The sequence below is a fragment of the Microtus ochrogaster genome (genome assembly GCF_000317375.1).
Source record: "Microtus ochrogaster isolate Prairie Vole_2 chromosome 14 unlocalized genomic scaffold, MicOch1.0 chr14_random_2, whole genome shotgun sequence".
Lineage (NCBI taxonomy): Eukaryota > Metazoa > Chordata > Mammalia > Rodentia > Cricetidae > Microtus > Microtus ochrogaster.
The window spans coordinates 1,399,548-1,422,968 of record NW_004949097.1 but is presented as its reverse complement, the minus strand read 5'-3'; the positions used below and the strand labels follow the sequence as shown (position 1 = coordinate 1,422,968).

At 46.5% G+C, this 23,421-nt stretch overlaps 1 protein-coding gene across 2 annotated transcripts in view; it reads right to left on the bottom strand.

Moving 5' to 3' along the window:
- Fam234b (family with sequence similarity 234 member B) overlaps positions 1-23,421 on the bottom strand; it is a 40,077-nt gene that overhangs the window by 8,934 nt on the left and 7,722 nt on the right. The window contains exons 2-7 of one of the 2 annotated variants that reach the window (XM_026787919.1): positions 17,780-18,181; positions 14,854-14,982; positions 11,435-11,626; positions 9,485-9,615; positions 1,433-1,580; positions 940-1,081 (exon numbers count right to left, since the gene is read on the bottom strand). In XM_026787919.1, coding sequence (XP_026643720.1) covers positions 940-1,081; positions 1,433-1,580; positions 9,485-9,615; positions 11,435-11,626; positions 14,854-14,982; positions 17,780-18,181 — 1,144 coding nt within the window. The remainder of the gene's footprint in view (positions 1-939; positions 1,082-1,432; positions 1,581-9,484; positions 9,616-11,434; positions 11,627-14,853; positions 14,983-17,779; positions 18,182-23,421) is intronic. The other variant, XM_005364506.3, reaches the window with a different exon arrangement.

Here is a 23,421-nt window from a genome sequence, read left to right as displayed (position 1 = left end):
GGTCATTCCTACTGAATCTCAGCCTCTGTCTCCAGAAAGGTCCATGCACTTGGTCATTCCTGCTGAATCTCAGCCTCTGTCTCCAGAAAGGTCCACACACGTGGTCATTCCTACTGAATCTCATCCTCTGTCTCCATGCACATTCAAAAGGAACTCAGAAAACAAAGCTGCGATGTGATACCTCTCTACCTGGACACTCTGGGGACAGTAACAGAGACAAGGATAATGGGATGGAGGACAGATGGAGATCGGGACAGGTGGCCTGAAATTGACACTAAACTTAAGACAATAACGCTTGACATCTACTTTAAATTATTTCTTTTTCTACACTACTGAAACCATTCCATCAAAATCTGATAATGCCTGAGGGAAAAAATGCTAGGAAATGACTTGAAATTTCTGACAGAAAGGAATATAACAACTTTTACCCAGACCAACAGCTATGTAGGTAAAGTATATGGATCACTGCATGTGACAACCACATGCTCTTAGTTGAGAAGTAAATAAAAATTAAAAACAAACAGAAAACAAAAAACACAAGATTTCGTGCCTGCTATTCCTGTTTCTGTCAAAATGATTCTTTAACTGGGAGAAAAGTATAGGGAAGAGTAGGTCAAAGGTTTCATATAGATTTTTCCATATATTTATATATTTATAAATAGATCCCCTTAGCTGTTCTGATTGGGACCCATAGCTAATACCCATTCTTGGAATCCAGTTATGAAGTAAACTCTGTTCACTGATGCCAGACCCAACATTCCACAGCTCAGGAAAGAGAATTTCTCACTGTGTTGTGCAGATCAGGAGTTAATATTTCAAGGTTAGCTTCACTTTGCCCAAACCTCTGCTCTTAGGCACCAGTTAACCCAAGCTCAGATACTCCAGCTGCCTGAGTCCCCAGAAAACCTCACTGTGGCCAAAGGCGGATCTCAGCCACACCTGTAAACATCGATGAGCTCCGAAAGGTTGACAGATCTGCGCTTCTCCCATTCCGGCTCTTCTATCTGCAGAGAGGGTGGTGAGCTGTCTCGGTTCTGGGCCTGAACAAAAATGTCCCGCAGGGCGACAGCTTGTATATTTCCTAGTGCCACAGGAAGAGTCAACACTGAGAAGCTGGGGTTAAAACAACTACCCAGGCTATCCCAGGGCAGGGTTCTGGGCAGGAGACACACAACAGATCACACGGGTGCAATAGAGCCCACTCCAACTGGTGCCACTTGGGAGTGATGGGGAACTGATCAAGTGGATGCTGGGCAGCCCCCTTTCCAGAGAAAGCATCAAGGGAAACCATAGTTAATGACCTGCAGTAGGTGAGACGCCCTGAAAAACAGCCAACACCAGCGAACCCCAGTGTGGGTGATCGTCCTATCTCACGGGAGACCTAGCCACCGACACCAAGGGAGCAGAAGCCAAAGTCAGCCTTGCTTCTTACCAAAGCCAAACAGGATGTAGACAGCCCCACTGGTGGTGATGTAAACCTGGGGACCAATCAGATTCCCCACTCCCACGATGTTGTACTTCACAGGTCGGCCCACGGGACTCCCTGTCCGGCCAGAAACCAGCAGAAAACACAGATCTGGCTGAAGAAATAAAAAGAATGGAATGTGTTAATGTAAGCCTTTCATTTCCTAATGCCTTATGAGCTAAGGGCTCTGAAACTCTTCCTATGCTGAAAAGCACAAAGCCAAACTTACTCGCTTATTCCCCTGGGAATAAAAAAATGGGGGAAATGTGTACTCTCTAACTAGACATGTGTGAAGAGTATCTTCAGGACTCCTCAGACGATGGAACACAGTAGTTACTGGCTATATCCTCTCCTAAGGCCGGGAGCTAAATATAATATGCTGATGCAAGGAGGGTTGTAGCAATGTTTTGTTTGTGTTTTAACAAATAAAGCTTGCCTGAAGATCAGTGTGCAGAGCTAAGCCACTAGAGGTCAGGCAGGTGTGACCTTTAATGGCTCACACCTTCAATCCCAGGACTTGGGAGTCCCACAACTTTAAACCCAGCACTAGGGAAATGGAGACAGGAAGGGATATGGCTGGGCGGAGAGAGGAATTCAAGGCCGGAGGAGACAGGAGCTCACTGCCATCTTGAGGATGCAGTCAAAGGACAGAATCACCCTTTTGGCCTGAGAACTCAGTAGAGGTAAAAGATCTCTCTAGTGGCTGGCTACTCTGCTTCTCTGATTTCTCAGCTTTCACCCCCTAATGTCTGACTCTGGGCATGCTACAGAGGGTCTTTACTCAAGAGCCAGGATCTACCAGAGAGGCCCCGATGGTCAGCTTGGTAGGAATTAGAATCACAAGGAAAACACATCTGGGTATATCTCTAAAGACGTTTCCAGAAAGGTTTACAACGTAGGAAGACCAACCCTAGCTGTAGGTATCTTCATCCCATCAGCTTGGGGCGTTGACTGAATAATAGTAAGATATCCTGGGCTTCAGAGATGGTGCAGCAGTTATAAGCACTGTGGTTCAATTATGAGGACCATCAGAAGTCATCTACCCCTGTAGGGCACTCACATACACACATGTGCACACGCACTCATATAGATGTATGCTGTAGGAAGGCTTGCAGCTTGTGGTTACCCGACTACTGGGGCGTGGCCTCTTATACTACATATGTAGATGCAGAGCCTGTGTCCACCCCTTCTTTTTCCTTTGCCCTGGCTGCTCGTTCAGATTGTTGGATTTGATCTCTGTCCACCATGCAAGCAGAGAATTCTGATTTGTGAGTTTACCCCTAAATATCTATTTCTCATTTCTGCGCTAGTGTGGGATTTCTTTCACGCACCCGTTCATCACTTGGTGCCCACATGAATTTAAGCTCCACGCCTAACAGGTGGATGGCCTGGCCATTCCACGGCCCAGACAGGCTTGCTTTTGCCTAAGCAGATTTTTTTTTGTAGAATCCCTGTCACAGCAGAGTTTATTGGAGTTAGGGGTTGTAAGGAAAATTTTATAGGCTCAGGGATCTCTTTGAAAAAAGAAAAAGAAAAAAAAGGGGGGGTGAAATTGGATGGGATAATAGATTAGTATGAGCTTCCTCACACTAATAATAGTGAATAATAGAGTGAATACTTGTGAGTTATTATTTATAGGCAATTACATTGGTATAGATTCTTATATATTGATACAAAGTTAAATTATACTGAATATTAAGCATGTTTCTACCTCTGCTTAAAACATTTTTTATATATTGATATAAATTTATCATATTGCAATGTACATTTCTACCTCTGATTAAGATACTTATACATTGTTTACATTTGGAGGTCATGGTCCTCATTTATTGTAGTTGTTTATTGTCTTAGTCTTTAAGATATAAAGGTATTAAGAATTATAGATCAATAGTCATCTATGTTTGTCACACGTATAGTTAGACTAATCGGGTTCCTTAGATACATAAAGATTATATTCTACATAGATAGATAATCTTCAACCACTTCAAAGAGCTGTAGAAAATGGCATTTAAATAACTTAGAGTTCTGTTGACATGAGACACAATTGCTCCTGGCAGCACCGATCTATTCCCGAGAGAATGTTCAGCACTGAAGACACTCCACTTGGAGCCTGTTTTCTTCTTGGCAAAAACTGGCCTTTGGGCAAAGAAATGCCCATGCCTCAACCACTGACAAGATATATAGTATCCGGAAATGGATACGAGGACTGTCAAATCCTGCCGAGACAGGGTAAGATGGTTTTGAAAATTTTCTTGCCTTTGAAAATGGTCTGTCAGTTATTCTAGGTCTTAGCCAAAGTTGGTTGCTTCAACGTTGCAAATGAGACTTTGAATGATTGCTCAGGCAGCCAACTGACTCCGTCATATATTGCTCGCTTTGGAAGCTGCTTGATTGCACTTCTTGCCTGCTCAAATAATATTATTTCCCTTCTCAGGTCTTTGATGGGGTTGAAGATTAGATAGTCGTAGTTACCTTCCTCATGATTTAGCCAAGCTTATTTCTGATGCAATATTTATAGACTCCTTGAACTAGAATGTTTATTAAAACTTTTGTCATGTGTTCCTTGCTTAATATTGCTTATGTTGTTTGTAATTTTATACTTGGGATCTGTTCCCATTGTATATAGTTGTATTGGGTTTGGATCAATCTTGTTTAGACAAAAAGGGGGGTGATGGGGGAAGCTTTGTTAACCAATCATTTTTAAGAAGTGGAACCTAGTTAAGGTGTGGCTTCTTGAAGCCAAGGAGAAAAACTGGGACGGACCGGTGCTTGCCCTCTCTGGGTGATTCCTGTGGGATACAGCAGAACTTGGACTTTCCATTCTTGAGGAGGAGTTTCCCCTTATAATAAGTAAAAATATAATTGTTTATCTTTAAGCTAGCCTGGTTATTTCCTGAATCAAGGTAACAGCTACAGACGTACACATAAACACATGCACACACATAAATGAAATGAAACTGTAATAAGAAAGAAACAGAACTGAGTATAGCCTTCATCTCTTTCTGCTCTCTGACTCAGATGAAAGGTGACTGGCAGCCTCATGTTCCTGCTACCACGCCTCTTCGATCAGTGAGACACAGTAACACCTTCCTTCCTTTGGTTGCTTTTGCCAGGCATTTGATCACAGTAATGGGAAAGGGCCAACACACAGGTGCATCAGTGCATCAGCCCACAGAATTCTCCATCTTAACATCACATGTCTGGCCTGGCCGTGGCCACCGCCGACATCACTCTCAAGATTCACTTTCCAGGGCTGGAGAGACAGCTCAGCAGTTAAGAGCACTGGCTGCTCCTCCAGAGGTTCTGAGTTCAATTCCCAGGAACCACGTGGTGGCTCACAGCCATCTATAATGAGATCTGGTGCATGCAGGCAGAACACTGCATATGTAATAAATATTTTTTAAAAAAAGATTCGCTTTTCTGTGAATGGCCAGCTAGTAAATAATACTGTAGGCTTTTCCAGTGGTATGGTCTCCATAGAAACTACTCTCTATTGTTAGTCTAGCATGAAATCTGTCACAAGCAACACAGGAAATGACTATGCTCCAACAAAAATTATTTGAAAAAACAGTGAGGGAATTTAACACAGTTTATTAGCCAGCCCCAGCTCTAGAATTTTTTTTCTTTTCATTTATTTTTATTTTATTTACATATATGTAGCTGTCTGTTGAGTATATGCTGTATGTGAGCAGGTGCCCTTGGAGGCCAGAAGAGGGCGTCAGAGAGCTTGAGTTGAAGTTACAAGCATCTGTGAATGACAGGATATGAGCACTAGGAACCAAATTCCAGTCCTCCAAAAGATTGCTGAGTCACCTCCTGGTCTTCCAAAAGACTGCTGAGTTACCTCCTGGTCTTCCAAAAGACTGCTAAGTCACCTCCTGGTCTTCCAAAAGACTGCTGAGTCACCTCCCCAGTCCTCTGAAATATCACTAAGTTACCTCCCCAGCCCTTTCAAAAGGTTTTGACAAGGTTTATCATTTCAAACCTCTTGTTTTGTTTTGTTTGTTTCTTGAGACAGGATTTCTCTGTATAATAGCTTTGGCTGTCCTGGAACTCATTCTGTAGACCAGGCTGGCCACAAGATCACAGAGACCCACCCACCTCTGCCTCTGAGTGCTGGGGTTAAAGCGTGTGCCACCACTGCCTGGCAAATTCTTACAGAGAAGATAGATGGGTATGGTCTACAGCACAGGCAGATAAAGTGCATACTCTGTCAACGGTAACTTCAAGTGGAGTTTTTACAGGATGCATCGCACTCTGCCGTTACGTATTCTAAAACATTTTTCTTTCTTTTCTTCTTCTTCTTTTTTTTTTTTTTTTTGAGCCTATCCTGGAACTCGCTCTTGTAGACCAGGCTGCCCTCAAACTCACAGAGATCCACCTACCTTTCAGTGCTGGGATAAAAGGCCTGCGCACCACCGCCTGGCTCTAAAACATTCTTATCAAAGACTAGATGAACGAAATAAATGTACCACAAAGCTGGGAGGAAGAGCTGACACACTACAGAACAAATGTAATTCTCTGAAAGGTCAGAATCAAATTGTAAGAAAAAACTGTTTTACTAATTAATTGATTAATTAAAAGATGAGTGCTTTCACTGATTATAAACATGGAGCAAAGCTTAGAAAGTCTTCAGCTACAAATACAGCAATCAAGCTTGCATTAAAAGAAAGAAGAAGCCGGGCGATGGTGGCGCACGCCTTTAATCCCAGCACTCGGGAGGCAGAGGCAGGCGGATCTCTGTGAGTTCAAGACCAGTCTGGTCTATAGCGCTAGTTCCAAGACAGGCTCCAAAGCCACAGAAAAACCCTGTCTCGAAAAATCCAAAAAAAAAAAAGAAAGAAAGAAAGAAAGAAAGAAAGAAAGAAAGAAAGAAAGAAAGAAAAGAAAGAAAGAAGAAGCTGGGCATGCAAAACAAAACAAAATATCTGGGTGTGGGAAGCAGGGTCAAGTGGATTGCCACAAGTTCCAGGCCAGCCTGGTCTACATAGTAAGCTGTAGGGCAATCCAAGCTCTACAGGGCTTGTCTTTCAAGACAAGGTTTCTTCTCTGCGTAGCCTTGGCTGTGCAGGAATTTACTTTGTAGACCCAGGCTGGCCTTGAACTCAGAGATCCACCTGTCTCTGCCTCTGGAGTGCTAGGACTAAAGGCGTGCACCATCACTGCCCTGCAGAGACCTTAAAAGGAAAGACGTGTTGTGGTACACACCTTTAATGCCAGTATCGGTGAGGAAGAAGGGTGGACTTCTCTACATAGTGAAACTCTGTCTCAAAACAAAATAAAAAAAAAAAATACCTGGTGGTGGTACAAGCTTTTGATCCCAGAACTCTAGAGGCAGAGGAAGGTGGACTCTGAGTTCAGGGCCAGCTGGGTCTACAGAATGAGTTCCAGGATAGCCAGGGCTACTCAGAGAAGCCCTGTAAAAGAAGTAACGGTATCTGTTTGGCTTGAACTTCCAGGCTGCCCCTGCACAACCCAGAAAGCCCCACTCCTGTCTCTCTATGTCCAAATCCCACCCACTCAGAGAGACTCTGAACAAAGGAAAGATGCCAAAGCCCAGTCTGGCACCTCTAAGGCACTCAGCTTTTGATCATACTTGGGCACAAACCCAGTTTGTGGCGAACACGTTGTCACTCCTTGCCTACACTCTCTAAAGTCATTTGTGGGTGCAGGCCATCTCTGGGACTGGAGAACCTGCCAAGGAGTTACTTTGCTCAAATGAATCTGTTATTATACTTTTTAAATTTGGCTTGATCTGGCTGTGCTGGTGGAGAAACCTATTAGTATCCCCGGGTTGAGATAACCACGAACAGAACTCTTTACAGATGTGGGCACTGCATGTTACAGGACATATGGACAGACTGGGATCAAGGGAAAGGGGGCTCCCTGTCTGAGAGGGCTGTATAAAAAAAACTGTGGGTATTCAGTCTTCGGAGTAACCAACCAGCTTAGTGGGGCCAGGCTCACAGCCACTGGGTTTCCTGAACTGGGTGGACACCAGATTCATTCCAAGACGCCAAATGGAATTGTGGTGGGAACAGTGACTGGAAGCCACTAGGAAGAACAGATCTCCCAACCAAACAGCCCAGGGGCTGGGCCAGAGTGTGACATTCACCTTAGCCTGGGTGCTTGAGGGGGCCACATGTGACCAGGGGTCTGGACTCAGACTCAGACTGATGGATGGTGTGAGTGCAAGAACTACAGGCTTCTCAAGTCCCTTCTCCCTAACATGCTAGACCAGACCAGACCCTACACCCCAAAGCAGGTCCTTCTGTCAAGTTCAGTTCATACTCCACCCAGACCTAAGACTTCCACCACTCTAAACCACAGCCCTAACTACATTCCCTCCCTGTGTCTGTGGCTCACAGGGCTCCTCATGCTGCTCTACACCTGGGCCCTCTCTGATCATAGGTTCTAGCTGTCCCTCCCAGGCAGAAGGGAGACTGTCCAATTACGTGCACACTACTGCTCAAATGAGGAAATTCTGCGAGGCAGCTGAGCAACAGGCCGGTTAGAGACAGAGTTAAGAGCAGGCGAGCTAGTTCTCCAAGGGCCCCACAGTGCAGAGGGTCCTGACAGCCTGGTCCATGCCCCCTCAATGCCACTGGGTATAAGAAACAGATGGGGCATTGAGACTAAGATTTCTAGGGCTGGAGAAATGGCTCAGAGGTTAAGAGCACTGATTGCTCTCCCAGGTCCTGAGTTCAAGTCCCAGCAACCACAAGGTAGCTCTGTAATGAGACCTGGTGCCCTCTTCTGGCTTGCAGGCATACATTCAGACATATACATATACATAATAAATAAATATACATAATAAATAAATAAATAAATCTTAAAGAAAATAAAATAAAATAAAAGACTAAGGTCACCTGAAGCCCCAGCACTAGGGAACAGAGGTGAAGATTGTGAAGTTTAAAGTGAGCCTGAGCTACACAGCGACTCTGTCCCTAAAAGTCTCAAAACAAAAATAAAAAACAAAAGAACTGGATCTCAGCTGGGTTGTGGGGTCCAAGCCTTTTATCCCAGCACTCAGGAGGCAGAGGCAGGCGGATCTCTGTGAGTTCCAGGCCAGCCTGATCTATAGAGCTTGGGTTAGGTTAGGGCTATCTTTCTTGAGGGAGAAGGGAGGAATTGAGTGACACATGCCATCACTGTGGAACACAGACAGACTAGAGCTTCCTAAGTAGACCAGGACCAGGCTGTCCTCAAACTTATGGCAATCCTCCTGCCTCAGCTTCCAAGTGGTGGGATTATAGATGTAAGATACCACATCCACACTGGAAGTCTGTCCCCTTATAGCACCTTCCTTTGGTCACTGATGAAACAGAAAGGTGCGGGTCTGATTCTCAACATGCAGCCCAGGCTGACCCGCTGGATTACAGAGGTGCAGCGCCTGTGTGCGGGTGTTGTTGAGACAGGACCTTCTGTGTCGCCAGGCTGATCTCAAGGTCACTATATAGTCTGGTCCTTCTGCATTTCTGTAGGTGTGAAGGTATTACCACCACACCTGATTCATGTGATACTGGGGACCAAACAAGGGCTTCATGCATGCTAAGCCAGCAACTGAGCTATATTCAAAGTCTGCATCCTATGAGCTTTCTGTCCCATTCCAATACAGTAAACTAATATTACATTTACAGAGTAGAAAATAGGCAGTTTCTAGGGATTTAATTTGTTAGCTCTACTTTTCCTAAGCTTCCTACATGGAGATATAACTTCCTACTTTAGACGGGGGCGTAGGAACTACAGCACTGCTTGCCCAAGGCCACAAAGCTTCAGAGAGCTGCAGAAGGAATTTACTTACAGGCCATCTGCCCCCACAGCTCTCCCACACCACAGTCCTCAGAACCACAGTGGTATCATGGAAAATGAATTTGGAATGTTCTTGGTTCACTTAACCTCACCAAAAGAATCTATTTCAGCCTAAACCATTGCAGAAACAAGGTTCTAGGCAGATATCGCAACACTTGAAAGGAATCCCCATAAGAAATTAAAAACCTTTGGAAACAGAGACTATACCTGCAATTCTCCGATGGCCAGCACCACCAGATCTCTGACACCGTCCCCGTCCAGGTCCGGCAGCACCACAACAGGGGCGGCCAAGGTGCCATTAGACAGATGGTCCGGGTCTAGAGTCCACATGACTTTCCCTGGGGAAGGAGAGAGAGGCAGATCACTTCTGCTTTCCGGCCCAGCAAAAGGCAGCCACAGCGTTTCCCAGCCAGAAAAGAAAACTCAAAGGGCTGAGCAGGGTACAGCAGCCTCTCCCAACTTTTCCCCTTTAGTTTTTGTTTGAGGACAAAAGGAGCGGAAAGCGAGATTCCAAATCCTTGGACGTATGGGAATACTTCCATGTAATAACCCCACATCTGGATTTTAATTCATTCCTTCATTGTTTGGTTAAATGTGTGTGACTGTTTGACTGCATGTATGTGTGTGCATCACGTGTGTGCTGATGCCAGGAAGGTCAGATGAGGGCATCAGACACCCTGGAACTGATTGTGAGCTGGTTATGAGCTACCCTGTGTTGCTGGGACCTAAAGCAGGGTCCTCTGCAAGAGCAGCCCAGTGCTCTTAACTGCTGAGCTCTCTCCAGCCCCACACACCTGGATTGGATTCTGTGTATCAAATAGAGACATCTAAGTCTTCCTGGCAAATAGGAGCTCACTAACCAGGGCTGAGGAATGTGTCTGTCACGGGGCACTGCAACCACTAAGGAGGCCACACCAGAGAAATTGCAGCATGTGACTGGTGTGTGTGTGTGTGTGTGTGTGTGTGTGTGTGTGTGTGTGTGTGTGTGTGTTCATATAACTCAGGCTAGCCTTGATGTCCTTGAACTTCTGATCCTATTTCTACCTCTTAAGTGAGTGCTGAGATTACAGGTTTATATGACTATGCCCAGTTTAAGTGATTCTGGCAGTCAAACCAGGGACTTTGGGCATGTTAAGTAATCACTCTACCAAGAGATCATACACACACACACACACACACACACATTATATATATAAAACTTCCCCCACTCAGCGGTACCCCACTAACCAAGCATGTCACACCTCCTAAATCCCAGAATTTAGGAGGCTGATGCAGGAAGATCTAATGAATTCAAGGTCTGGGGCACAGTGTAAAACCATGTCTCTGATGGGGAGGGAACAGGAGGTAAGGGAGGGGAAATTGTGGTATGTATGTAAAATAAATGAAAAATTAATAAAAATAAAAAAATATTTACTGAAATTTTAAAAAATTGACCGGACAGTGGCAGCACACCCCTTTAATCTCAGAACTCGAGAGGCAGAGGCAGGTGGATCTCTGTGAGTTTGAGGGCCAGCCTGGTCTATAAGAGCTAGCTCCAGGACAGCCAGGGTTGCTACACAGAGAAACCCTGTCTCGAAAAACAAAAAAACAAAACAACAAAAAAAAGAGTCTCAAAAAGGAGGAGGCAAAATAAAACACCCCACTATGGCACCTCTAATGTAGGAAGGATGTCACATTCCTTCAAGTGGCCTTGTGACAAGCACACTGTAAGGAGACACCTTTATTACACTGGGCTCATTTCCATCACTTTCATCCTGTGAACCTCAGAGGGTCACATCAACAGCCTCCCCAGTCCAGTTCTTAGCCCTAGCATCCAGTCAGCACCCAGGTTTACACAGGGACCAGCATAATTCAGGAGGTGACACTCCCTCGCCTGTTGTACAAAGAGCAGAGCAGAGAGACTGTTCACAATCCAAGCCTCCCCCCCCCCAACACACACACACCCCAGCAGCTTCAAGTTTGGGGAAGAATTTATCTTATCACCAAACAGGTTGCCATAAGAATCTCTGTTAACTCCACCTGCCCAAGCCCTTTATCTCCTTCCCTTAATAAACACCTTCTGAACCAGAGTAGCAAAGCTCTCCTCCCCGTCCCCCACAGGCTTTTTAAATACAAAACCCAGAGGCTCACAGCAAAGCTCCAGGCCACTCACTCTACCTGTTGTCGCATTGAATGCACTGAGCATCTTGCGTGTCCCTGTCACGAGGCAGATGGTTTTGGCCATGCTTCCTGGCATCAGATCCAAGCATGTGACATCTTGAGCCTCCTCTGGGAGGGGACTGGACCACAGTGTGCTGCCATTCATCCCGGAAAGACACACAAGATCTGCAGTTGGTTGTGAGCCACCACCTAAAGGCATGCCAGAGAGAGGAGGGTGGGGCAGAAGAGAGGAGAGTCAGGGGTGAGTTTTCAAGACACTTGAAACCCAGAAGTGAATGGTGGCTGCTGAGGCAGGGGCTCATACTGGTGTGCTTAGCTCCCTCCTGTGCTTCTAACAAGGTGTGAACACTGGTGTGCTTGTCCCTCCTTTGCTTCTGACAAGGTGTGAACACAGAACTTGTCATCTCTCCTACCTCCCACCTCGTGGAGGACAAGTGTAAGAGCAGCCGCTGTGGAGTTTCCTACAGGGCCTCACCATGTCTCCATTTTGGCACCTTTCCCAGCACATCTGTTTGTCTGTCGGCCACCTTAGCCTACACTAAACAGTGGCATCCTTGAAGACAGTCACTAATTTCTGATTTCTCAACTCATTACAGGATGCCTGCTGCACAAAACAGCTGAGCAAAAGACGGGTAAGGCCAACAAAATGGGAGGGTAAAGTAATCTGCTCCCGGGCCTGACGACCTGAAGACCCCAGTCCCCACCACTATTCCAGATTCTCACATGGCAGAAGGAGAAGTCAACGCCTACAAGTTGTCCTCTGGCTCCACAAGTGCACCATGACACACATGCACACACGCATGCATGCACACACCAAAGGACAGGAGCAACATCCAGAACCCTGAGTAGCGGTTGTTGAAGGGGGAAAAGGCGTGGGCAGGAGCACACACAAGCTGACCCAGAATCCACGCAGCATCCGAAGTAAACCCCAACCCTCGTCCCCAGCAGAAGAGGGTGTTTTCAGAACAGGCCTGAAGATTACGGAGCAGCAGGCAGCAAGGGGGGCTGCAGCTTTCTGGTTTGCTCCCGGGCAGGAGAAGAACACTTGGGATGACAGGATCCAAGTCCAAGGAAGCGGAACCACAGCAGCTCTGACTTAAGAGTGGTCACTATTCCTGCCAGCTTTACTTTCGCTCTCAGGAGCGGACATCTTGACTCATTTCTACTTTCTACTTCAGCCACCATCAGCTGCAAAGCTTTTTCCTGTCCATCAGCAGTGCTAACTGAACAACACAGCCTCAAACAGGAAACGGAGTGGCCTGCAGAGGTAGCAATTGGTACTACCTGGTACTGTCCTCTAGACTTTTCCAGTCTGATCCAATGCTTTTCTTCCTGTCACAAAGCCACATATCAAACATGCTTCCAAAAGGTATTTTTGGTAATACCAGGCGAATGTACGGTACAGAAATCCCTAAAGCATGCTGAGTGCTCACTCTGGGCCTAAATGATTCAAAAGCTCTTCCTAGGATTTCTTCACTCTCTGGGCAGGGTCCTTACATCAGCTGGTGCCACAGTCATTGCCAATTTAGTACACATTGAGGGCAAATTAGGACCCTGTGTAACTATTACGAAAATGAGGCATTTTTGCTTGTTTTGGGTGTCAGGTGTAACCGAGTCCCAGAAACAGCACGCTCAGCTAGTGTAAACTATGGAGAACTTGACAAGGAGACTATTGATAAAGATGTCTCAGGGTGGAGGACCCCCACCAGTGGCAGTGTAGCCCCTCAGAGCTGTCAATGCCCCAGGGACAAAGGAGGGAGAGATCACTGGAATCAAGACAGTTAGTTCTCTAACAGGGCTAGCTTGAGACCTGCTATGGTGGTGGTCAAGTCTGTTGCCAGTCTGCTCCAACTCCAGCTGCGAGGAAGCCAGGGAAGTAAGTCCCACTTAGCTACCTGGGGAGCCTATAAGTATCCTCCACATAGTTTAGCCTTCCCTGGAGGACAAGCCTGAAGAATTAAACTGAAAGGAAAAGGGGGAAGAGAAGCCACCAGCCCAGACATCTGCGTGCAAAGGTGCATAAGCCATGACCAACCCTGCCAGTACTGCGAGAACAGGGTAGAATCAACCTTCACTGTAATTTAGGGGAGTAGAAAACTGGCTGGGGAGATAGCTCAGCTGGTAAAGTGCTTGCTGCACAAGCAAGAAAGCCTGAGCTTAATCCCCAGAACCCACATAAACAAGCCTGGAGAGGCAGCACATTCTTGATATCACAGTGCTAGGAAAGCAAACAGGCCGCTTCTGAGGACTGCTACCCAGTTCCAGGCCAGAGAGAGACACTGTCTCAAAATATAATGTGGGCTGTTCCTGAGGAATGACCTGTGAGGCTGGCTCTGCCCCTCCCCCAACACACACACACACACACACACACACACACACTCTGCAGGATATTTGATCACACTGTGAAACCTGAGACTGTGTTAATAAAATCAACCTAGGAGTGGAGCCAGCAACTAATTAGCAGGAATTAGCCACAGAAAGTATGGAGGAGTCAGGAAGAGAGATAGAGAGGAAGGAGTAGGGAGGGACTTGGACTTTCTTGGTCTTTCTGGTTTGGGACAGCTGAAAAATTCTCTCTTGCTGGGTCTTTGGACAAAAAGGAAGCTGGTGGCTTCTTAGCCTCTGAGCTAGCAGGTTTTCACCCCAACATCTGACTCCTGAGTCTTTATTGGTAACTAGCACTATAGAGACTTAGTTAAAAACTACATTTAGCGACAGCAATAGAGCCAGCACCAGAGGGACCAGAAGTCCCACCAGGCCCTGGAATGAGCGATAGGTTGCTGACTGCAAGACACAGACATAGTTAAAATATAAGTAGGTTCAGATGCAGCTGCCAAACTGGCGGGAAAACCACACTCAGACCTAATTACTAAAAGCTGTAAACCCAAGGTTGGGGTCACTTCTTTAAACCAGTTTCTTCACTTGCCAGGGTGACCACTTAAAATCCCTCAAACTTCCATGCACTCTGGTTTCTTCTTCCTTCCTTCCTTCCTTCCTTCCTTCCTTCCTTCCTTCCTTCCTTCTTTCCTTCCTTCCTTTCTTCCTTCCTTCCTTCCTTCCTCTCTCTTTCTTGCCCTTCTTTCTTTTTTGGAGCAGGGGTCACTTTGAGACAGCATCCCTCTAATTCCAGCAGTCCTATAATTCGATATGCAGACCAGGCTGGCCTTGAATTCACAGAAACTGGCCCTGCCTTCACCTTCTGAGGGCTGGGATTAAAGGTGCGCAGGTGCACCACCATTCTGGGCCCTGTTTTCATGTGCTGATCTTTATTTACCTCAGGAACTTTCTGATGAGGCACATCACGCACGGTGGATCTGTAGTGACCTGTGGCCTGCAGAGCCTCTCACACACTGTCCCTGGGAAGTTGTCCTTCGGCTGACACCTCCCCTTTGGCAGCCTCCAGATGCATCTCTTACCTCCTTCAGTCCCATTCCTGGTTGTCACAAAGGAGAGGAGCACGTCCCGCAGGCCATCTCTATTCACGTCAGCCAACTCCAGGGGAGACAGGTCCCCGCCTGGCGTACACATAATGAAACAAAAAGGGCCTGAGCCAGTTACCACAGACTAGTTCTCTTCTGCCAGGTTAGAAAGAAGACAGATGCAGACACTGCCAGCACCCCTCCCGGCCCAGGGGGACTGTCTATTCCCAAACAGGCAGCAGAAATAAGCATCTCCCTTGGCCCTGCCCAGAACCCTGGACAGCATATATAGCAAACATTAAGTTAGACTGACTAGAGACCCAGGGAATGATAATGGTAATGTATGGAAGCCTGGGGTTTCTGGCCACACTAGACAAGGTATAGTGAAACAACTGGCAACTCAGAAATGCCACAGGGCAAAAGAACCCCTAAAAAACCTGCCTTCCCTGGCCAGAGGCCCAGGAAGGGTACAGCCCAGCCAGGGAAATTGATTACAGATAATACCAGCCTCACCCCACCCCACAGCAAAGGCTGTGGGACCTGACTTCTGGGTTGTTTGTTTGTTTGTTTTGTTTTTTTGGTTTTTTGAGACAGTGTTTCTCTGTAGTTTTGGAGTCTGTCCTGGAGCTAGCTCTTGTAGACCAGGCTGGCCTCAAACTCACAATGTTGGGATTAAAGGCCTGCGACACCACCACCCGGCTTCTGAAACCTTGCTCTGGCACCATCAAGTCACCCTACCCTCAAGGCCAAAATGGCCATGGGGAGCCAGGACCATCCCACTTGCCAAGGGGGTGGGGGGGGGCAGCCTGGAGCTCTGCCTAGTCCTGTGGGGAACAAAGATAAAGGAGGATGCCCTCCTTGTGCCTGAGGAGTGAGAGAATGCCTGCCAGACCTGCAGGGAATTCAGACAAGACTGGAAGTGCAAGCTGGTAGAACCACTTCAGCAAATAATGTAAAACCTGCTTAGAAAGAACACACCCGCACCCTTTGACAGACAGCTTTACTAGGCTTCTGCCTTGGGGAAATTTGTACATAACCCTAGGGAAACGTAAAAAAATGTTTTTGGAATCGCTTACTTTTAAAAACAATTGGAAATCATTTAACTGCTTATCAACAACAGAATAGAAAAATAAATGGTAGGATATTCTAACATGGAAAATTAGACACTGGTAAAAATTAATACTCTAGCTACCATGCATCAGCAGATTAGTCTCAGAAGCATCTCTTTGAAAATGACGTGGAGTGATAGAGTATTTACCTTGTATACACAAGACCTTGGCTTCAACCCTCAATGGTGTAGGAGGGTCTTCTTTCTATGTGTTGCTTTCATTGGTCAAATAAAGAGACTGCCTTGGCCTTTTGATAGGGCAGCAGCCTAGTTAGGTGGAGTAGAAAGAACAGAATGCTGGGAGAAAGGGGGCAGAGACGGAAAGCCGCCATGAAGTCACCAGGTCAGACATGCTGAATCTTTCCCGGTAAGCCATGACCTTGTGGTGACATACAGATTATTAGAAATGGGTTGAATCAAGATGTGAGAGTTAGCCAATAAGAGGCGAGAACTAACAAGCCAGGCAGTGTTTAAATGAATACAGTTTCCATGTAATTATTTTGGGTAAAGCTAGCCAGGAGCCAGGCGGCGGGAAGCGGCCCGCTGCTCTTTTTTACAACAGAGTGGCGCCCAATGTGGGGCATGAACCTATGACCCTGAGATTAAGAGTCTCATGCTCTACCAACTGAGCTAGCCGGGCAGCTGGGAGCCAGGCAGGACGAAAAACAGCCTGCCGCTCCTTATACTACAGATTATATACTACACCTCAACACAGAATAACATTGTTTCCCAGAAAGGTAAAGTCAGTGGCACCAAGTGCTATAACCAGAACCCCCAGGTGGAAGCAAGAAGCTGTGCACTCCAAAGTCATCCTCAGCTACACATGAGTTAAAGACCAGCCTATATCTTAGGGGGCAGCTCAGAAACAAACAAGCACAAAGCTTGTATTGACAACCCAGGTGCGGTGGCACACAGGTGTGGTGGTGCCCACAAGTGGTGGCACCCCGGTGTGGTGGCACATGGCTATGATGCCAGCACTCAGAAGGCTGAGGCAGCAAGATTGAAGGCCAAGGTCAGCCTGGACTTCATACTAAGATTCTGTCTCAAAACTCAAAAATGATGTAGAATAAAAGTCACAGAAGACTGTGATTATGTTTATATAAAATTCAAAGAGGCAAAGTTAATGAACACACCAATGTGGCAAAACTTTAAATTAATCATCAGCTTAAACTCAGCAGCAGAATTGGCAGGGGGAGGGGGCAGAAGGGCTTATGGTCGGGAAACTCGGAGGTCTCTGCAATGTCCTATCTCCTCAGCTGGGTGCTGGACACACCAGCACCACTGTAGGCTGAAGCTGCCACCAGAGAACTCAGAACAGAGCTCAGAGGCACAGCAATCTAGCTTTTAGTTTAATTTCAAACCCTTCACCTTCTGGGCAACCCCATGCACATGGAAAGACTGCATAACACATGTTCATTTGTAAGATTTGGAGGGAAAGCCAGGCACAGTGATGCACGCCTGTGAAACCAGCACTTGGGAGGCTAAGGCAGGGGACTGCCACAAGTCCAGGAATGACCCAGTTTACATTGTGACTTCTAAGCCAGTCAGGGTGATAGTGATGAAACACTGTCTCCAAAAAGAAATTCGGCCGGGCAGAGTGGTACATGCCCTTAGTCCCAGTGCTTGGGAAGCAGAGGCAGACAGATCTCTGTGAGTTCAAGGCCAGCTTGGTCTAGGTAGTGAGTTCCAGGCCAGCCAAGACTACAGTGAGACCCTGTCTTGAAAACAAAAGCAAACAAAATGACTTGGAGGAAAACTTGAATGTACTAACGTATGGAAATTTACAGGTTTTTGTCTTAAAATCCCGCAACTCACCTCCTTGGGAGCCTAGGCGTCGGCTCCAAGTGCTATGCAGGTCTCTGGGAGGACAGGGGACGAGGAAGGCGCAGAGAAGGACCAGGACCATCGAGATCACCAGCGTCAGCAGAAAGACAGACGTACGCACGTAGGACACCAGGGGAGAGGTGGCCTTCTGCTCCACACCCCCAAGGGGCTCCGAGGGGTAACCCTCTGGGACAGCTTCTGACAGGTGTGGCTTCGCAGCCCCAGCCACGTCTGCATCTGAGTCCCCTGCATCGGGCAGGTCCCCCAGGGTGCTCTTCCCGTTTTTGACCCCTCCATTCTTCTGCTGCAAGTTAAGCACAAGATCGTCTTCGCTCTCGTCACTGTCAGCCTGGGTGAGGGGGTCATACTCCCCGAGGTCTGGGCTCTTCTTCCCTGGAAAGACAGAAGGACAGAGTCAGGGAGAGCCTGGAAGGAAGGAACCTCATCTGTGGTGACACGGACGCAAAATCACAGCTACAACCAAAAAACCCTAGCTTTACATCATTGCGACCTTAATGACCTTCTGTATAATTAACTGTCAACACGGGAGCCCCCAAGGGGGTCAACTGCTCTAGAATTATTTTCTTTCAGGGCTAAGAAAATTGAAAAAGATGTGGCAGAAGCAGAATACACCACGTTAGCCAAGCTATTCCAGGCCTGGTCAGATACATGCTGTGTGTTTGCCCACGGGAAAACTAAGACAATGACTTTGAGAGCACAAGGCCAGGCACAATGGCTCACACCTTTAATCTCAGTGCTTGTCATGAAGCTAAAACAGGCAGGCTGCATGAGTCTGAGGCCAGCCTGGGCAACAAGGCAAGATCTGCCTCATGAGCTATCAATAAGGCTGGGGGAGGAGAGTGCTTCCTGCCAAGCCTGACGACCTGAGTTCAATCCCCAGGGCCCACACAACGGAAGGAAGAAATTTACTTCCATGAGCTGCCATCTAACCATATACATAAAAAATTTTAAATGTAATAATAAAAAAAGATCCTGTCTCCAAAAAAACATATAAGAAGCTAGGCTGTACTCAGTCTAAGGTAAAATGCTGGCTTAGCATGCACAAAGCCTTGGGTTGGATCCCTAGCAAAAACCAGGCATGGAGGTGCATGCCTGCTATTCTAACACTTGGGAAGCAGTGCCAGGATTTGAAGTTCAAGGTCATCCTCAGCTAGTTTAAGGCCAGTTTGTTACAGCCAGGCGGTGGTGGTGCGCCTTTATTGGGAGGCAGAAGCAGGCGGATCTCTGTGAGTTCGAGGCCAGCCTGGTCTAGAAGAGCTAGTTCCAGGACAGGAACCAAAAGCTACAGAGAAACCCTGTCTTGAAAATCGAAAAAAAAAAAAAAAAAAAAAAAGACTCTGGCTCATAAAAAGTATGTGGGACTGGAGATATGGTTCAGTGGTTAAGAGCACTGGGGTTTGATTCCTAGACCCATAAGGTGGCTCACCACAGACGACAACTCCAGTTTTAGGGGATCTGCAGCCCTCTCCTGGCATCCATGGGCACCAGGCACACATTTGGTACACAGACATACAAATAGGAAAAACACCCATACACATAAATATTTTTTTAAGAGAAGCAAAAAACACAACAGTGGTTACCAGGCTCAGTTGGATGGAAAGATAACGTTCAAAATTCTGTAGCACAACTGATAACTATGGTTGTCCCTGTGAGTCCCAGGGATTGAACTCAGGCCGTCAGTTGTAAGGGCTTTCACCAGCAGAGGCATCTTGCCAGTCCAAGCATCTGTTCCTCTTATAAGCATCTTAATTTGATCAACTGTCATTAATAAAGATGGCTGTGGCTCTTTCTATTTTTAATTTTTGTATTCATTCACACACGCATGTATTCACTCAGTCATTCGAGGCAGGGACTCACTAGGTAGCTCAGGCTGTCCTTGAACCTGTGGTGACCCTCCTACCACAGCCTTGCCGGTGCTGGGGTTACACGTGTGCCCCACCACAGCCAGCTAGAGGCTGTGACTCTTAATCAAACTTTCCTCACACCTAAGGCTGGTTCCTGCTTTAGATTTTCTCAGAGACATGATGCATGATTGTTCCTGGCAAACTTCTAGAACAATTCTCTTCTGTATGCTGTCTCTCACTGGGTGTCTGTGGTTTCCCAGTTGTTTCTATGGAAACAAGTTAGCAAGCTGAAGATGTTCTCAGAATTGTCCCGTGATTTGAATATCCTTTATGAGGACCTTTCCGTAAAAGTGTAAAAACTGCTATCCTGAGCATGCGTCCTGGCAGAGGCGGCAGACTTCTGGAAGCTCGTCCACACAGGCTGCATCCTGCTTCTACTCAGTCTCTACACTGACTCTGAGAGATAAATTACAGGGCAGCTTGGGTGCTTCCCCACACCGACTCCTGCCTCTCACAGCAGTGACCTCGTCGGGCTTGGCTGAGAAGAGACTTCCTCTCTGGAAACTGGCAAGCTGTGACCAATGAGAGTTCATGTTAAACCTTTAATTCTGAAGAATTAAAAAGGGAAAGACAGTCCAGATTGTGCTGAGGAAGCAGCCCTGGCTCAGGTCTTTGTCTTGCTGACGTCCTTCTAGAAACCACATCTGTGTCCTAACACGTGGAAGGACGCAGTAAGACAGAGAGGGGGGCCAGGTGCAGGGGAGACCTGGAGGATACAGTTTAGCATGTGTTTGATAAAGGCTGACTAAACACCACTGCACAGGATAATTCTGCAGCATTTAGCAATTTGCACAAACAGGGAAGCACTAGGGAATGTGGCAATCCGTCAACTAGAAGCTACTCTTTATTTTCATTTGCAAGGTTATTAATGTTGAACAGTGAAGATTGGATTTGGTCTCTTGTTTGTTTTCAAGTTGGCTCTACCTTAAACTGTGCCCTGATTTCCTAAATGCTGAGGTTACGGTTGTGTCACCAGGCTTATCTTGCAGTTGGCTCTCTTTCTCTCTCTTTCCCTCTCACATTCTCTGTCTCTCTCATCTGTGTGTTAGAAGTTTGTGCATACATGTATATCTGGATGCATTTGCCTGTGTATGGCCATGTGGAGGCCAGGGGTCAAAGTCCAGGTATCTTCCTCCGTTGATTCTCACCCTGCTTTCTTAGACACGTCTCTCTCTAAAACTGATCTGGTCATTTGGGGCTAAGACGGTTAGCCAGCAAGACCCCCCAAACCCACCTATCTCAGACTCTAAGAACACCGGAGGCAGAAGCAAGAGGAGTGAGGATCAACCCATAACTGAGGCCAGCCTGAATTACGTATCGAGTTATCAGACTGCATGGTAAGCCTCTGTATTAAAAGACAAATAAAATTTTTAGGAATACTCCTGACAGGAACTGTTAAGACGGTTCCACAGTCAAGAGCACTGGCTGCTCTTCCAAGGTACCCGGGTTCTACTCCCAACACCCACAGGGTGAATCACAGCTGTCTAACTCCAGTCCCTGCAGGTCCCATATCCTCTCCTGACCCCCATGGCCATGCATGCATGTGTTGAACATACATACATACATACATACATACATACATACATACATACAGGTAAAACAGTCAAGTACATAACGGTAAAAATTTTTTAAAACCAAAAATGAGGCCAGGCGGTGGTGGCACAGGCCTTTAATCCCAGTACTCAGAAGACAGAGGCAGGAGGATCTCTGTGAGTCTGAAACCAACCTGGGAGGGGGTAGAAAGAGTGGGGGCTGGAGAGACGGCTCATCAGTTAAGAGCACTGGGTTCAACTCCCAGCACCCACATGGTGGATCTCAGCTGTCTAAAACTCCAGATCTGGGGGATCCAATACCATCTTCGGGCCTCTGAGGGAGCCAGAAACACATGTGGTTCACAGACATTGTAGACAAAACAACCATACATATAAGATAACTACATAATTGGGGGAGGTTGTTGTTTTGTTGTTGGTTTGGTTTATTTTTGTTTGTTTTTGAGACAGGGTTTCTCTGTGTAGTTCTAAAACTCACAGTAGATCACACTAGCCTTGAATTCAGAGATCTGCCTACCTCTGCCTCCTGAGCATTGGGAGCAAAGTGTGGGCCACTACCACCCAGTCTGATAAATAAACAAATTTAGGTTGAGTGAAATTTTAAAATCTATTTAATCCCCATTCCCTTTCACAGATCTAGCAAGCAGTCACTCAGCACACAGTTGAGTAGGACAGTGTGAGGAACCCACTTATAAGGATTATGTAAGAAAATATACACTCGGCCCTTTGTGCATGGCTTATTGTCATAATCAATTTAGGCTTCTATTATGATTGTCTAAATCCATCAACAGTCTTTGCCCAGGCTTCTCATCTCCAAGTTAAACTCCTCCATCTTCTCCAACCCATAATTTGAAGGAACAGTTTTGGGTGATCCTTCTTTGCATACAATGTGACATGCTCACAGTTTTTTAAGTAGGGTTTCTGGAATTGACCACTATTCAAGGGTGTGGTCTGACCACAGACAGGACAGAACCAAACCATCATGTTCCAGATGGTTTAGTGATCCGGTAAATACTGGTAGCTCTTGGCAGCTTCATCACACACCAATCCTCCTAAAACTCCCAGGGATTCCGAACTGCACGCAGGTTACCCAATGGGCTTACCACTGGATTCTGAGCAATAAGTAAAAAATTTAGAAGCAGCATCGCCTCAATCAATCTTGTCCGTCTTTCCCTCCCAACGTTCCCAAAGAAGTGAAACTGTCAAAGTGAAACCACTAACAAACTACCAGCTAACAGAACAACTGAAGGCAATTCACTTTTTACCAGGACTTACGCTATAATGGGAAGGAAGGCCCTGGTGACATATGCTACAATATGCAGACAATTGTAGCAAATCTAGAGAAAATAATTACTGGACTCTCTTATTAGTGGAAAATAATTAGTGGAACACACACTTCTAATTGATAATGTCACAGGAGACATTTCTGTCATAGTCCCTTCCTTAAAAGCAGGAAAGGAGAAAGACAGAAGAAGAGGAGGAAGAGAGAGGCAGGTGAAGGAGGAGCGAGAGGATGAGGAGCAGAGAGGAAGGAAGAAACAACACACCCCCAACGCCCGCCCGATGCATGAACAACTCCCAAATTCATGAAACTCTATCCCCTCCAGGAAACAAGTAAAAGTAACATGTATCAATACTTGAACAAGGAGACAGAATCCACAGAATTGATGGTGACGACACTGTGATAATTGAAAATGTTGCCAGGTGGTGGCGCACACCTTTAACCCCAGCACGTGGAAGGCAGAGGCAGGCAGATCTCTGTGGGTTCAAGGCCAGCCTGGTCGACAGACTGAATCCTAGGACAGCCAGGGCTACTAAAATAAACCTTGTCTAAAAAAAAAAAAATTAATCTGTAATTTATTACAGAAACAAGAAACAAGCTGTACAGAAACTAACTGAGGCATCATCAAATCCTGAAGAGGCCGGCTGCTTTGACAGACAGAGGCCAGCTGTGCTGTGGGATAATCTTTCTGTACACTGTAAAGATGCATCTCTGCCAAGGCACCTTCTAGCTAGGCAGGAGAGGATAGGTGGGATTTCTGTGTACAGAGAGGAACTCTGGGAAGAAGTGAGGTGGGATTTGCCAGCAAGACATGGAGACGTTGACCATACAGTATGGAGGGGAGGTAACAAGACATGGAGACGTTGACCATACAGT